Source organism: Haliotis rufescens, unplaced genomic scaffold, assembly GCF_023055435.1.
Source record: "Haliotis rufescens isolate VD_foot unplaced genomic scaffold, xgHalRufe1.0.p SCAF_4, whole genome shotgun sequence".
Taxonomy (NCBI): Eukaryota; Metazoa; Mollusca; class Gastropoda; order Lepetellida; family Haliotidae; genus Haliotis; species Haliotis rufescens.
Genome location: NW_025964112.1, coordinates 40,685,053 through 40,702,550, shown reverse-complemented (window position 1 = coordinate 40,702,550; position 17,498 = coordinate 40,685,053). Strand labels below are relative to the sequence as shown.

The following is a 17,498-nucleotide window of genomic DNA, read 5'->3' as shown; positions in this document are numbered from 1 at the left end:
GTTGAAAGATAAATTTCGTGGTTTATGCTGACAGCCTGAAATGTTTATGTACGACAGATATATTTTTCTAGAATTTAATTGCCCATAATTAAGGGTGCATATAACACACGAGTGCGTATTGTACGCGAATAGATAAGTCTTGTGAACATTGATCAATCGGAAGGGGTGCTAATCGGGATTATTCACTAGCCAATATATTAGCAAATACCGCCGTGAGCGCTTATTAGAGCGGGGCGCTTTATGCGTCGAATACGGTACCAATGTTTGATAGTGACTGAAAGGAAACAAATATGAAATAGTTTATTAGATACGGGTATCAAAATGGTGTTTTTGGACCTTACGTTTGAAGTGTTTCGGCGACTGTTTTCAGCCAAGTAACATTTTGATAACGTAATTTGTTGGTCAAATCCAGTTTTCAAGTATATAGCATGGTACGCTATATTATCGCGGAAGTTAATTTTGATTGATCGATGCTGATTTTCTTAACCGAGGTCGGTAACCAAGTACCAGTCATTGTCGACTCAAGGGCGGGTAACTTTATATTATCGCGGTTACACTATTTTTTGTGTGCTACGTGTGGATTATGTTGTTTACATCACTTCCTGTTTTAGATTATGCATAATCAGTATCCATACGACCTAGGTTGGGTCAAAGGACATCGTCCAAACAAGTGGATTCTTTTCTAACCAATTTCGAATGGAGGTAGGGATAATTCCACTTCAAAAAGATTCCAGAAAGTATCATAAAAAAGTTAACGTGTATACTTACGAGTAGCCATGACATAACGCAACGAGTCCTGTATTCGATCATGCGATGAAATATTGTGCTTAGTTTTGAATAAGTAAACAGTCGACAGGGGATGTAGATTACGAGATTTACCGATACCGCGATAATATAGAGCCCGCGATAATATACCTTAGTCAGTATATACTTCTTTTTTCCCCCAGAAGAATACTTTAGACTTTTTATTTCAATTTGGCAGCCAGTGTTATAGATTTAACTCCAGACTATGAGTCATTAAGGGTATTGGTAGGTGAGTCATACCTGTGTCACGCTGCAGTCTGACAGGTCACGGCGGCCTGTCAATAATCCAGTAAGGGTCATGCACACCAGTTGTCGATATCGCGGTACGATAGCGCCCCATGACCCAGATCAGCCCGTGAGACAAGCATTGGTGCTGGGCACCTTATCTGACCCGGAACTCAACCAGGGTCAGGTCTTAAAGGGGCACTGATCTAAAGCAATCCGGGAATTGTTAAACTATAACCATCAGGGGTATTTCCAAATGACGACATCAGATGAACTCCGTCGTTCTTTTTGTCTGTTAGTTTAGGCTGAAGAAATTAATTAACATGCGCCCTTTGTCGAAATCTTTATAGATCACGGTTAACCAATCAGTGTTCAAAAATGAGTAAAACAAATATTGCCTCCAAGTTTATCTAGCTGTCCTTGCAGACGGTAGCCCAGTCTCTTGTCACGCTCAGTTGCGTTGCGTATCATCCGGGTACTCACGGGAAAATACAATAACAGAGGCAACAACCAGTCCCGGGGAATTGCTTTAGATCAGTGCCCCTTTAATTTATGACTGCGTCACCACTAATAAGTATTGACGTAGTGAGGGGACCGGTGCACGCAGGACTTCCCAAGAAACAAGAAGAATGCGTGCCAGATTTCAAGCTATGCCTCCTACCCAACTCTGACAGACGTAGCAAGGGGCCCAGTGCACGCAGGTGAAGTCGCTGGTGCTATCGATGATGCCGGTGCCGTCGTATCTACCTCTGGAATGTTCATGACGCCTCTCCTGCCAACCATTACATATAAGTCTAACATAAGTATTTCCCTTTTCTTAAAATCAAGTTCACATGGGAGTTGTTTAGGTTGCATATTTCATATGATTAAACTTAAAGGTAGTTATTATGAAGCACTGTATTCCACCAAACGAATGCATTAAACAAATGACAAATGCATCGACAAATGACAAATCACTCTTTACTGTCACTATCAATAATGAGTGATGTCTATATTGTCATATCTTTCATTATTGAGAAAAATGTGTTCAATTAAGAGTTTTCAATGACCAGTTTGACCCATGAAGATCCGGATTAGAATAGGTCTTAAGCAACCCATGCTTGCCGTAAAAGACGACTATGCTTGTCGTAAGAGGCGACTAACGGGATCGGGTAGTCAGGCTCGCTGACTTGGTTGATACATGACATCGTATCCCAGTTGTGTAGTTCGATGTTCATGCTATCAATCACTGGATTGTCTGGTTCAGACTCGATTATTTACAGACCGCCGTCGCATAGTTGGAATAAAACAACAAACAAAACAAACAAACAAACAAACAATGACCCCTTACACATGTTCGGTTTTAAAGTATAATGTACAGGTTATGAGTTTTCTTAATATTGTCTTTTTACGAAAAGTAACATGATCTACTCGAAAGCGCATTGTGCATACTCAGCAGGCTTTCTAGTGATTAGGTCCCCAGCAACCTATCCTGGTCGGGTTGATTGCGTGTTAGCGTAACCCGACTGGGTGCCAAGTGGCAAATAATATCAGTCACTGGTTTGTCTGGTCCAGACTAGATATTTACAGGCGGGCAACATATAATTGGAATATCACTGACGGTCATTATCCGGGTTAAAAGTGGTTTTCAGCAACCCATGCTTGTTGTAAGAGGCCACGAACGGGATTGGGTGGTAAGGATCGATGACATCGATGACATCGTATCCCAATTGCGTAGATCGATGCTCATGATGTCAATCACTGGAATGTCTGATCCAGTCTCGATTATTTACAGTCACACAACCACAAACAAACAAAAGCTAGTGAGTACGTTTACGAATAGTATTTCATAAGATACATGATACCGTCAGTTGAAATATGACAACAACACCGTCTCACGACGTCAGATGTCGTCACAGTATCTACACAAGAGGCAGGATTCCCTCGGTGGCAACCCCACACATGTTGCCATCGTTACGGGCCATGAACACATATCCGTCCTCGCCCCACGTGGTGCTCCAGCTGGAAGACAGATATGTTGATGTGGTCACATTTTATGCTAAAAGAACTAGATTGTCCAGTGAGTAAATCAGTTGGATTAACCTAGCATTGAATGCATTCCTGCAATATCACGGATCATCAGTTTAATTTGAGAAATGTCGTTGCTATTTATCACTTTATTGCCATATGGTATCTGCTTACACGTAAGTTAAAAATAGAGTATGGCTTTCGTACTTACAGATAAGAGATCGTTGTAGAGGCAACTCATGACAATTGGAGGAAGACCTTTCACGCGAAACCTACTTTGTTATGTGTCATCATGGTACCTTTCTTCATACGATCTTGGTCAGGTTTCCATCTCTCCTTTCACCTCACACAAAGGTGTACCTGCAGTTTACCTGCGTAATGCATTTACTCACATATCTTCCCTAACGCGTTCACTCAATTACCTTATCACACAATCATCTTACCTGGTGCGTGCACACCAACATAACCTGATTCACTCACCCACCTTGCCAAATGTGTTTTCTCACTAAACCATATCTCCCCGGGACAAGGGACCGACTGTTAAAACCCTTTTTTCACCCTTGCCGAACTAGGCTGGAATTTCTGGGTTCGTTCGTTGCGCCATCAGTGACCATAACGGTTATGTCCCTTCTATGTCCTTCCTATTGATCAATCAGGTTCGACGTCTCATATCACTTGCATTTCCTTCAAACAAAATGGCGTTGCCCAGGCAGCACGATCTGATCGACAAGCAAGATCTATATTGTAATAAAACGGGTCTTACTTCGCAAAGTGCATCAAATCACGTGCGATCCTTGATTAAAACGTGAAAGATTTTGAAAATATCTCTTGAGGCCGAGTTGTCGGTACACATGCTTTGCAAATCCTGCAATCGACCGAAATCTGCACGGCATTTTACGAATCGGATGTCGATTTCGTTACGCGGTTTTTATGGACCATGCATAGACTCGTTAGTCCAGCCAAAATGTAACTCCATAATTCCAGCCTTAGTTCGGCAAGGAAGGAAACTGGACTTTAATAGTCAGTTAACCCCCTTGCCTCAGGAAGATTACTAAAGCAGTACTGCAACAGCTAGCCTGTGACCAATGTGTACATGTGTACCTGTTCTTAAGCAGCCAGTACTCTTGTTTTTTTCTGTGCGCCGTAGCCCACCACAGTCACAGCATGATTGAGTTTGGTGCTGCTGCATTTAGAGGAGCTGAAGATGCCGCTCTTGTACAGCATAAAGGATCTTGAGGAGGCGTCGATACCCACAGAGATGGGTCCCTCTAAGGCCACCGCACTCTTAAGGGCATCTTCGGACTCGGATATGACAACAGCAAAGCCGGCATCGGTCGCGCCTACATTCTCTTGGCTGAAGTTGCAATCTTTTTGCTGTGGGTGGGACGGTATTTGGTTATTACATTATTTGGTAATTTATTGCCGTGACCTCATAATTTCAGGATGAGTGAGTTAATATTTAGCGTCACATCGGCAATATTTCAGCCATACCGTGACTAAATTTCAGGATGAAATGATGCTACGTAAATTGCTCGCCTCGAGAAGTTACTTTCGTATTCCAATTGATGCAAACAAAAGTATGACGTCATGGGGATGCATATCGAACTAAGCCAGAAACTATTTTGTTAGTATCGATGAAGCGTCTTTGCCACGAAGATGTGACCCGCAAATGTGACTGAACGTACGTTTTTATGCAAAAGAAAGGGATATATTTCGTAAAAAATAAATTTAATTTGTTCCCGAAAATCATTCAAAAGAATCGGGTTATACAAAATAATCAGCAATTGATTACTGGACGTGGTTGATGTCCTGACACAAGTGGGTTGTGCTTCCTCACAATTTGTCCTGGTTCCTCCTTTTAGGGAGACCCGTGAAGATCCGGTTTAGAATAGGTCTTCAGCAACCCATCTCTGCCGTTAAAGGCGACTATGCTTGTCGTAAGGGGCGGCTAACGGGATCGGTTGGTCAGGCTCGCTGACTTGACTTAGATGGACTATTGCTAAGTGCGGCGTAAAACATCCAACCAACCATCCTTTTAGAAAGTGAGTGAGGGAGTGAGTTAAAATGTAATGTCGCATCTGCATTATTTCAACCAGACAGCGACCTTTTAGAGAAAAAAGCAGTCACAGAAAAAAGCTACAAGCTAAAAAGCCTCCCAGAATATTAATCGTTGGGACTCGGCGTATCTAAAGCATACCATTTATCTCTTCCCGAGGCAAGGGAGCTTACCGACAGAAAAAGTTTCTGAAAACCGGACTTTTATAGCCAGTTAACTCCCTTGCCTCGGAGAAGATGACTATTTGTTCATTGTTAAATCTTTAATTTCGTATAATTGTTCATTTAGTTGTTAAAATCTTGACCCAGCCTAGTGGATAAAGCATTCGTGCGTCGCGCCGAAGGCCCGGGTTGATTCCCCAAATGGTTTCAATGTGTGAAGCCCATTTCTGGTGTCCCCCGCTGTGATATTGATGGAATATTGCTAAAAGCGGCGTAAAACAAAACTCACTCTCCTCACCTTCGGCTCAATTATCCCGATCCTATCAATTGCCTCTCACCTTGGCTACGCACGGGTAGGACTCCTCTGTGTCTATGCCTTTATTTTGACGAATGTAATCGAATGCCAACTCCATGGATCCTCCTTCACTTCCGTAATTACCTTAATTAATATAGATGGTTGTTAGTCTTTGAATGTTGTGGAGGAAAATATTATACTTTGTCCTTTATAATGAAACAATAGGATGATGTTAATGTAGGCGACTGCGCTTGTCGTAACGAGCAACTAATGGGATCGGGTGGTTAGGCTTGCTGACTTCAAGTTGGTTGGTGCATTTCATCGTATCCCAATCGCGTTGATCGATGCTCATGACGTCAATCACGTCAAAACAAAACAAACAAATAATGTAGGTTTTGGGGCAGGTCCACAAGGGTTGTTGTCATGTGTCCCAAATGTGTTGCTTTCCTGTGCTTCCTAGGTAACCTTTTGTGTGTTACGTCACACTCAGCAATATTCCAGCTATATGACGGCGGTCTGTAAATAATCGAGTATGGACCAGACAATCCAGTGATTGATATCATGAGCATCAATCCACGCAATTGGGATCGATGACATGCATCAACCAAGTCAGCGAGCTTGACCACCCGATCCCATTAGTCGCCTCTTACGACAAGCATAGTCACCGTTCACGGCAAATATGGCTTCTACCCCAGATCTTCACGGGTCGTTTCAACAAATCAAGACTAGTTTTTTGCTCTGTCGTTGATGTTATATTTTAAGACACTGTTGTTGTTTTTTAAAGGATGATTTAATATGAAACACTTTCGGTAACTGACATATAAGAAAAGAGTGTGTATAAATTATAAGACGTTACAAGATTTGGTAAATTGCGTGAGTGGCACTGCATAGTACCCACCATTCCGTGCACAGTCCACAAGGTTCTGTTCCGATAGGGACACGAGTCGCCCTGTCTTCCGGTAGTGCTGTCCTTCCAGAGAACAGGCGGCAGAGAACGCCCAGCACGACCCACACGCACCCTATTACACACACACGGAGTCCAGCCAAATATGGACCTCCAGGACGAAAATCCCTTCCTGCGCGATGACACTTGCAATCTTTCTCATCAGACTATTCCATGTAACTATCCCTGTACTTTATCCACTTTGTAAATCTGGAAATAAACACAGAATTGCCATATGTGGGTTCTGTCATCATTGAAAGATAGTTATGTACAGTGAATCATTCATATGTGTTGGTTGATAGGCCATTTGACACAGACACCACGACACACACACACCACACACACACCACACCACACCACACCACACACACCACACCACACCACACCACACCACACACACCACACCACACCACACCACACCACACCACACCACACCACACCACACCACACCCCCCCACACACACCCCAAACACCCCACCCACACACACACCCCACCCCACCCCACCCCACATACAACACCACACCACACCACACACTACACTACACAAAACAATACCACACCACACACCACACACCACACCACACACCACACCACAACACAACACACGCCCCCCCCACCACACACACACACACACTACAACACACAGTCGCGCGCACGCACACACACACACGCACACGCACACGCACACACACACACACACACACACGCACACGTACATGCACTTTACCTTAAACCCATATTGGATGGAGTTAACAGTGTCTCGATTATCGTGGCAAAAGGAGTGACAAGCAATTCCTCTTATCATTTACATTCAAGTATTTTTATTCGGGTACATATCGCTACAACTCTGTTCGAGTGCTATATTCTATGGCATTTAGGTTTTCATTGATGAGCGTAGTAAACTTCGAGTACTTTCTTCTTCTTTTCATCGTCTTTAAGCCCATTGTTGATAGCCAAAATATGTAATTTTAAATTTAGGCAGTGTTCGTTTATTCATTGTCCGTTCATTCATGGATCTGATTTGTGCACGGATGAAAGGTTTCAGACGTAACATCACTTTCCATTCGCCCTGAGTCAGCCTTATACCTTTTATTGTTGGTTTCTAATTCAGAAACTGTCTCACGTCAAGTACGTTGCGATTTTCGCTACGACAAACGACAGCTCGTGTTGAATAGGATAAGACACTGTGAAGAAGCGTTGATAAACTGTAGACTGAGGGTTGCTTCAAAAGGAGGGTCTTCAAAAAAAAGTTCACTGTCTATTTGCTGTGAAGTTTTATTTTTCCAATTCGAAAAAGTAACCGCATTAACGACAGTCAAAATGGTGATTGCTAACATCAGTAAACCAACCAGAGTTCCGACTACAGCGTCCTCCCTTTGAAAGGGTCTGATACATATGCCTCTTCTACGTTCGTCAGCGACATGACGATTAACCTCAGATCTCGCTATTAAATCTCGGGCGCACTTTCCCATCGGGAGATGACATGTTGTACAATTTTCGTTCAGTTACAAAAAAGCAGGAAGTAAACATGAACCTCAACGGAAGACGGTGACTATTGCTTCCACTTTAAGCCAAGAACCAAACTTGAATAATAGTTCACTTTTAAACATAATTTATTTCAATGCTCGATAGTCGCTGTAGTATGTTTACTTTACAACGAGACGATAAAGTCGTTTCTACCTCGACGATTGAATACTACTTAACGACCCATCGTGTGTGTTCAAGTGAACAAGCTGCTTTTTAATGAAACAGGAAATATAAAATAATTCAAAGATGTGAAAGTAAACTATTGCTTCTACCCCCAAGCGCGAATCAGTGACTCGTGATTAAATAACGAGAGAGGCTTGTGGACGTTTGAATATGGTATAATAGATATTGTCGATGATTCCCCGAGATGTCGTGGAAACTGTGCGCTAATGTGCTACATTCCGCCAGCTGTGGTGATGGTGTACTTAACATTTGAATTTAACATTGTTGTCGACACGCGTTTCCATGTTGTTTCAAAGCGATATTTCTTCTACTACTAGGGTAACGTGGTCGTTGAAATAAGGTTTTGGGATTGTTCTGACCATATACTAGAAAGTAATTTATCAAACATCCATAATATGCGCAAATTGGATTATCCCCAACGTGCAAACCTGAATAGATTATATGGACTTTTCTTAAGGGTCCATGGTTGGCGCTTTCATATTTGATTTCCTGCTTGTTTGCGCCAACTCTGCGTTTTTTGTCTTCCTCATATTAAAGCTATAACCACCAAATTTGAGGTTGACTTGGAGATGCATTTTTACCTTATAACAGTATAGGTAAGTTTAAGGTTTATAAAGAAAAAGACCTATTGTATTTGGTGAATCAATATAGATAATAATCATCAAAATCGTAAGGGTATATAGTTACGGTTTCAGTTAGGAATCAAGTAGAAACACTTACGCTATCAGACTTTCTCGACGTTGTCTGTTACGATATGAACGAACCTATACTGAATTCGTCCTCACGATCATATACAGCTATGTTTTCACACATATAAATTTATTTTCGTCTGTTGAAATTTTTGCGAGAATACATATTTTAAGAGGCAGTCAAATTTTTATGCACAATTTTAAATTTTAAAACTGGATAAAGGTGAGAGATGAAATATTTACGGAGGCGTAGTAGGGCCACGGTGAATTTTTGCGTGTGTAAGTATCTCCTACGTAGGACTTAGTATCTCCTACGTAGGACTTACTATCTCCTATGTAGGACTTACTTTCTCCTACGTAGGACTTATTATCTCCTACATAGGACTTATTATCTCCTACGTAGGACTTATTATCCCCTACGTAGGACTTCCTATATCCTACGTAGGACTTCCTACGTAGGAGATACTAAGTCCTACGTAGGAGATAGTAAGTCCTACGTAGGAGCTACTGAGTCCTACGTAGGAGATACTAAGTTCTACGAGATAGTAAGTCCTATGTAGGAGATACTTAGACAAAAAAAAAATCACCGTGGCCCTACTACGCTTCCGTAAATATTCAATTATATTTGCCAAAATGAGAAGTTTTGTCCTCAAATAGGAAATGATCGCAACTCGGGAGATGAGGCTCAAGTAGGGACCGACCATTTGATATTCGGTTGTCGGTGGGATTTTGTTATGAGACTAGATACTTTTTCTTATAACCTATCGTTGGTTGTCCTTGTCATTCAGACAGTGTACGTGTTAAGATTTGGGGTTACGGTGGAAGGAGATGGGTGGGAAAGAGGTCTTCATTGTCGGTGCACGGCAAGGACAGGTCTTCAGCAACGCATGCTGGCCGCAAAAGGAGACTAACTTTGTTGGTGCATGTCAACCCAACTGCATAGATCGATGCTCATGATGTCAATCACTGGATTGTCTGGTCCAGACTCGATTATTTACAGACCGCCGTCATATAGCTGGAATATTGCTGTGTGTGGCTTTACGGATTGTGTAAACGGTGATTGAGCGAGTAATTATTGCCTAACGCCGCATCAGCAATATTGCAGGTATTCGCGGCGTAGATTGTATACACGTCATCCATTCAATCTGTCTGAGAAATACGATACCCAGGTGAACAGGAAGTAAAATAGCAGCGCTGTGTTGTGTGCGCCACCAGCGCACTGGGATATCACCTTGTGAGGACGGGCTGAAACACATTGCTTCTTGTCCTGATCCACAAACAGACCGTAAAGGTATTTCTCAAATACTTTAACTCACTCTGTGTTGTTCATGATCTATTAATGTTGTTGTTGTTGTTGTTGTTGAAAGCCATAGAACAGACTTTAAGTGTGTAGTCCGTAGACAGTATGCATTACGTAGATGCTTAACTGCGTTTTCGGAGAGCAACATTGTGCATATAATATATATCGGTTACTGGTACACATGAAGATTAACGTGAGTGTGTTAGATTTTACGCCGTTTTTAGCAATACTCCAGCAATATCACGGTAGGGGACACCAGGAATGGGCTTCACACATTGTACCCATGTGGGTGATCGACCCTGGGTCTTCGGCGTGACGCTTTAACCACTAAGCTACCCCACCGCCCTGAAAGATGTTCCTATCACCGTAGTCTGTATTGTTATATTGCAGTTGTCGGGTTGTCGTTGACGTGAACTCCTGGTCCATATTCAAAGCTAGACTTAACGCTTAGCATCTGAAAATATATAATTTTGATAAAACAAACAACTCCATTTCAATTGAAAAGGATGGGAGATGGATCAACAATGTCAGCGAGCCTGACCACCCGATCCCGTTAGTCGCCTCGTACGACAAGCAGGGTCGTCTTTTACGAGATGGGTTTCTTAAGACATATTCTACCCCGGATCTTCACGGGTTGATTTTTACATGTGATTGAGATACTATATGATGTGTACACACGCAATGTACAAGAACGATAGCAGGGCGCTTGCTAAATTGCTAAACCAGGATTTACATTGTAGAAGGTAACCGCTGCAAAAGCTTTTAACTGGGTCACTGGATTATAGTTATTCATTGACCGCCCAGTTTATGTTTTGTGTATGAACGTGTGGCTAAGTATTATTCACCTTCCTAATGTAAAGCGTTGTTGCCTAATGTCTTCTTGGTGTTTATTTTTGTGTGCTATGTCTAGGATGTGCTTGCTTTTGTTCTCGGTGCATACAAGTTTCTTGTGTGAGGTGAAAGTACATTCAACTTTTATTTTCACCATATATCAATCAAATTAAGCACCTCTTACCAAATATCTTTTTCATGGAATCCGTCCTGCGCTCTATATTCAGTCATCTTCCCGAGGCAAGGGCGTTAACTGACTGTAAAATTCCAGTGGATGTCGATTTCGTTACGCGATTTTGATTAGAATATGCATAGACTCGTTAGTCCAGCCTAAATGTGACTGCATAATTCCAGCCTAGTTCGGCAAGGGTGGAAACTGGACTTTAATAGTCAGTTAACTCCCTTGCCTCGGGAAGATGTATTCAGTATGTTACTTGTGTGCGTTGTGTTGCTATGAAATGTAGGAGGGTGGAAGAACTTGACCATAGAGAAGGCACCGAACTGCTGGAACATACTTCATGTTATAGGAAATCCCCGGATGCGATCATGTGATCTGATTTATAGAAACATCTGTTCAAAATATATGTGATAACAGACTGCACGATACGTACAACAAACAATGTGACTCTCAATTCATGTAAAGTTGCACCTCATTGTAACTTATACTTCTTCTTCTTTTGTGGAGGAATAAAAGCTGATTATTATTCCATTTTAAAAGTTAAAGAGAAGTGATTTGATGCAGAATTTCAAAGTTACCCAACGGAGTTGCCAACGCTTTTTGATATAAACAACTGACGAACACCCACCCTGCCATTTCCCATATATTGCTTATTAATGAGAATAAATTATATTTTCTTCATGACAGAAACATTCTGGACATATACATGGTATCTATGAAATTATTTATAATGGACAAATAAATCCCAGCATGTGTATTTTAGTCTCATAACAAAATCGAAACATATAGAATAACTTAACCTATATTTCCCAAATCCGCACATGTAAAAAGCTACACATGCTTCAATTGCTTTCTTTTTTAGTCGAATCTTAAAACATGAATAGTTTGTCGGGGACCTGTTCTCACCCATCTTCCCTAGCCAAGAGAGTTAACTGACTTTAAAAGTCCAGTTTCCACCCTTGCCGAAATAGGCTGGAATTCCAGGTCGTAGCGCCACCAGTGGCTATTACGAGTTATATCCCCTCTAAGCCTCTCCTATGGACCAATCAGATTCCACCTCTCGTATCGCTTGCATTTGCTTCAAACAAAATGGCGCTGCCCAGTCAAGACGATCTGATCGATAATCAAGACCTATATTGCGATAAAAGGGGTCTTAAATCGCGAAGTGCATCAAATCACATGAGCACCTTGACTGAAAACATTTGGAAAATATCTGTTTACAACGCGTTGGCGGTGCACATGCTTTGCAAATCCTGCAATTGACCAAAATCGGCATGACAGTTTACGAACCGGATTTCGATTTCGTTGTGCGTTTTGATTGGACTATGCATAGACTCGTCAGTCCAGCCAAAATGTAACTCCATTATACCAGCCTAGTTCGGCAAGGGTGTTAACTGGACTTTAATAGTCAGTTAACTCTTCTTGCCTCGGGAAGATGATTCTCACCCGGAATTCCGGGGCTGTGAACAACGAATCTCTCTGAGGCACCTGATAGTTTCCTTTGCTTCAAAACTAGATGCTACTCATAACAGCGTGGACAATGGTGGTGGCAGTGATGTGGTCCACTGTCTGTGGTACTGACGTGACTCTGGACGAACGCTGGGTGGAGTTTAAGGAAGGGTACGATCGGATGTACACGAGAGAAGCCGAGGCAGCCAGGTAGGTTTGTTTGTTTGTTTGTTGTCTACCGCCACACTCAGCAATATCCCAGGCATATAACAATAGGACTTGAGGGACTGTTTACATCATCATTCCGTAATGACGAGTCCCCTCTTCTAGGGCGATATGGGCTTTCAACCCCCGAAACATCAATCGAGAGCGTTCATATCGCTTGCGGGGACACGGGTGGTTCAGTCGTCTAAGGCGCCGTAATTCGCTGTGCAGAGTTGCGTCCCTTTGGCGTCCCTTGGGCACGCTAGAAACCTATGATTGTTTAGAAGAAGCAATGTATTTTAGCCCGTTGTTCGAATCCCGGTTTCGCGACAAAAAACCGTTGAACCGGGTTCGCTCCCCTCTCGTCCGACCTTGATGCGTTGCGTGTGCTGGGGTCGTTAAGAAGAACAATGACCCACAGAAACATGAACATAACGCACCCTTGTGGTGCCCTGAACAAAGATAGATAGATAGATAGATAGATAGATAGATAGACAGATAGACAGATAGATAGATAGATAGATATTTGATAAATTGTTTTTATCAAAATTCATGTAATTTCTTTAACATGAGCACCGTTAACACGATCTAACTCAAGGTTGTACATGTTAATTTCTCAGATTTTAAGGTCAATATAAATTTCACGCCGTTCTGTCATGTCAAGGCCGACTGTCATATGTCCTCGGATAATAAGACGCTGGTTCGGAATAACATGTTTTTCGACAAGTTATGAAATCTTCATTCAGTGTCAACTTAAAAGTTGTCAACTTGAAAATCTACATATATCCTCATATATATCATTTATATAGAGATATATACTTGAAGAAGGCGAATGGTTCTTGATAATATTATTTTATTTTGGAAAGACAAGTGGGTGGCTTTGGGATGGCTTCAACTTTCCCGGGGTCTGCGCACTGGGTCTGCGCACTGGGCCGGCACCCTTTGGTGCCTACATTTCACAATGGGGTAAAGTTTAAGTTTGGGTACACTTTAATTTATGAGGGGAATTCAAACAGCGTCACACGACTCAGAGTTACAGTATTCAAGGCCTCAGAGAAGTTGATAAAAATGTTTTATGCCAGACATATCCAAATTTGACGCATCAGTACGATGTCTGATGCAATTTCCCATTTTCATTGTATGTTCCCGTGTTTGTTTAAATTAATAATTGACTTGCCTTTACATGTGACGGGTGCCACCTGTGGGCCAGGATACGCTAACCTTTTCGCGAATACCTGGTATCATCACTAACTGATAGTGATTTATAAACACATGCTCATTATGCATTATTTTATTTACGTCTTTGGGAAAGGTTTTGTCGCTTTTATTTACGTCTATGGGAAAGATTTTGTCGCTGACTTAATCAGAATTATTTGAACCGTTCTCTTACAGGCGTGCTATATGGGAGAGAAAGGTGAAGGACATTGAGAGGCACAAGGAGGCGGACCACGGACTACAGACCTACTGGATGCAGGAGACTCAGTGGGATGACATGGTATATTTAGAGAGAGAGAGAGAGAGAGAGAGAGAGAGAGAGAGAGAGAGAGAGAGAGAGAGAGAGAGAGAGAGACCGACCGACCGACCGACCGACGGACCAACTACCAACCCATGGCCATTACCCACCCCAGTGGATTTTGAACACAAATGTGCACTTAGTGACTATATTCATTTGAATGTGTTACTTGACATTCATGTCATCCTTCCATAGATATGGAGGAATGGATTGTCTGGTCCGGACTCGGTGGTTTTAAGGACCGTCTTCGCATGGCAGGTGCCATACAGGCAACAAATCAAACTAATTAAGCCTTACTTTGTATTGTAAATTGTGTGAGCGGCGAGTGCTACCGGTAGAGCAGGACATGCTAACCCTTTCTAATGTGGAATCCAATGGTGGAGTGGGAGGGAGGGAGGGAGAGAGAGAGATGGAGATATTATTAATATTATGTTATATCTTCCCTCAACCCTACCTGTCCCCTACCTACATATTTGAATAGGGTGGAAGTACCTTTTTCTATTTACACAGACGTACGAGGAGTATGTTGCCTACCACCGCGGCGAAGACATCGACGACAACACCATGCACAGAGCCAAGAGAGCGGTATGTATTACTTACCGACCTTCTACTATTCCAATAAAAGAAGATTGAAAGGGTGAAAGTTTATAAAAAAGGAAAACCCATCACTGTACATTGCTTTACACGTACTCATTAAGTGGTCACCCAATATATGCATTTGGACCATGTTTGTTTTATTCATATATCCATAAATATCCCATTTTCTTATTCCTTCATTTTGTGTGGACCAACAGAACAGAAACGGCACAGGGGATTGCTTCAAAGACGAAGTATGGACAGCCTCGCCAAACCCGTACACCTTCAATACCTCGGACGGTTTACCAGAGAATGTCGACTGGTCCAAGAAAGGCTATGTGACAAGTGTTAAGAATCAGGTAATATTACACATACATACAGAAGGATCGAGTGTTATAACGTCCTGATATTTGCAGTTGTGTATTATACAGATTCGTAATGATAAGTCAGTTGAAGTATACACTCGAAGTATACATGTCATAACACATGTTATATTCTAAATGACATTGTGTGTTCATGTCATAACCTGTTTCACCCCGACCTTTGCATAATGTACACTTTTATGAAACGATTTATATAAACTTAATTTCGCTTCTTGCCAAACAATGCCCCTATACCGTCAGTTGGTGTTCACATCTCAAACTTATTAAGCAGCTTGAGAGCTGGTTTCGTTTATGCTTGTGCTTGTTAGTAATAAGACGAAGAGCTCATATGAAACCAATGACGGTTTAAAACATGTTATGGTAAACTATCACACTGCAGATATAACTGGTTGGAAGGATGTACCATACATCGACCTCAGTTTAACCCAACTCATTCCCTCACCCTTGTTTTCTATGCATTCGTAGATAAGCAGTGCATACAAGTATGGTCCTTCAAACATGAACATGAAACCTTCGCTATATCAGATGGGATGATAGATTGATTACACAATTTTTTAAACCCAAATAAAACAAGATACCATGTTGCACTAGTATTATGTCCACTGACCAGGGGAGATGTGGATCGTGTTGGGCATTTAGCGCAGTTGGGGCGCTGGAGGGCCAGCAGTACAAGAAGAACAAGAAGTCTGTTGATCTATCCCCCCAGGATCTTGTTGACTGCTCTTCAGCTGAAGGTCAGTTCAGACTGGTCATTTAGGATGGCCAGGATAATATATTTCATTCATTCATTCATCATTATCCAAATGAAATGAATGTTTGGCTTGACCACTACCAATAAGTCGAAATCGTCTTTAAATATGTAGGAGGAATCTAACGGTTTGACTGGTCCAAGCTCGATAACCTACAGGCTACAGTGGTAAGGTAAGTGGTATATGAACAGGACAACAAAGGAGATGACTCGCGACACGCAAACAACAGTTATGGCAAAATATGCATTACATATACAGAGATTGTTAATAAAGCTTAATGTGTACTTGAAAATCATTGAATGTCGTAAGTAAGCTTAGATTAATCAGAAAATAGATTTGACACACGTGCTCCATATGTTAATCCTCAGTCTAATTTATTACCACCAAAGACACACGCCGGTTACATCGCTTCAGAGAAATGACAACATAATAACATGCACACAGTATTTGTACAATTTTGGCTATCAAGCTATCTGAGACCCGTGAATAGGTCTTCAACAACCCATGCTTGTCGTAAAAGGCGACTACGCTTGTCGTAAGAGGCGACTAACGGGATCGAGTGGTCAGGCTCGCTGACTTGCAATTGGTTGATGCATGTCATCGTATCCCAACTTCGTGGATCGATGCTCATGATGTCAGTCACTGGATTGTCTGGTCCAGACTCGATTATTTACAGACCGCCATCATATAGCTGGAATATAAACTGAGTACGGCGTTAAACAACAAACAAACAAAATCAAGCTATCTGTATTGTAAGGAGAGTAGGGTCTTAAAGAGTTCCAACTGATTCCACTCAGTCTGCTGTACATACATGTACGTTGGAATGATTTTGTCACTTTCAGCTATGGACCAGGCTGGGGAGAAAGTGGTTACTTCTACCTCCCAAGAAACGAGACGAATGCATGCCAGATTTCAAACTTTGCCTCCTACCCAACTCTGACAGGCGCAGCAGGTGAAGTTGCTGCTACTATCGATGGTGCCGTCGCCGTCTGCACTGCAATGTTCATGACGCTCCTCCTGCCAACCTTTTTTACTTAAGTGTAACAGCGTCCATCAAACAAACAACGCTCTCTGATGATTTGTTATCTTTATGTCCATTACCCTTTTGATACATCTCTTCCTCTTCTGATGATTTTTAAAACGTTATATTGCTATATAATACAATCATACGTGTTATTTACTTCGTTTGTGTTTTTTCTTAGTTCAGACAGAAATGCAGTCATAGTTATGTACCATGCTAAACTGTCGGGCAAAATAAAGTGTATACCGTATTCGACGTAATAAGCGCAAAGGGCGCTCTCAAAATTAGAAATAGGGGGCTCTTATTACAATATTATTTTAGTAAAAAAAACAGAGTTGAAAGATAAATTTCGTGGTTTATGCTGACAGCCTGAAATGTTTATGTACGACAGATATATTTTTCT

General features: G+C 41.8%; 1 protein-coding gene and 1 pseudogene across 1 annotated transcript; one reads left to right on the top strand and one right to left on the bottom strand.

Annotated features, from left to right (window-relative positions):
* Positions 1–2,751: 2,751 nt before the first annotated feature.
* LOC124135998 lies at positions 2,752–7,977 on the bottom strand (annotated as a pseudogene).
* Positions 7,978–10,073: 2,096 nt separating this feature from the next.
* LOC124135974 (cathepsin Q-like) lies at positions 10,074–16,187 on the top strand. The gene is made up of 6 exons (XM_046501710.2): positions 10,074–10,182; positions 12,717–12,859; positions 14,246–14,348; positions 14,877–14,951; positions 15,161–15,301; positions 15,936–16,187. Exons 2-6 carry the CDS (start codon positions 12,717–12,719, stop codon positions 16,080–16,082), a joined length of 609 nt encoding a protein of 202 aa, XP_046357666.2. The 5' UTR covers positions 10,074–10,182; the 3' UTR covers positions 16,083–16,187.
* Positions 16,188–17,498: the final 1,311 nt, after the last annotated feature.

Excerpts from the sequence above, each read along its gene's own strand:
- LOC124135974 (XM_046501710.2), top strand. The coding sequence starts at position 12,717 with ATGCTACTCATAACAGCGTGGACAATGGTGGTGGCAGTGATGTGGTCC. Across the intron at positions 12,860-14,245 it reads AGAGAAGCCGAGGCAGCCAG|GCGTGCTATATGGGAGAGAA; the intron begins GTAGGTTTGTTT and ends GTTCTCTTACAG. Across the intron at positions 15,302-15,935 it reads TGACAAGTGTTAAGAATCAG|GGGAGATGTGGATCGTGTTG; the intron begins GTAATATTACAC and ends TCCACTGACCAG.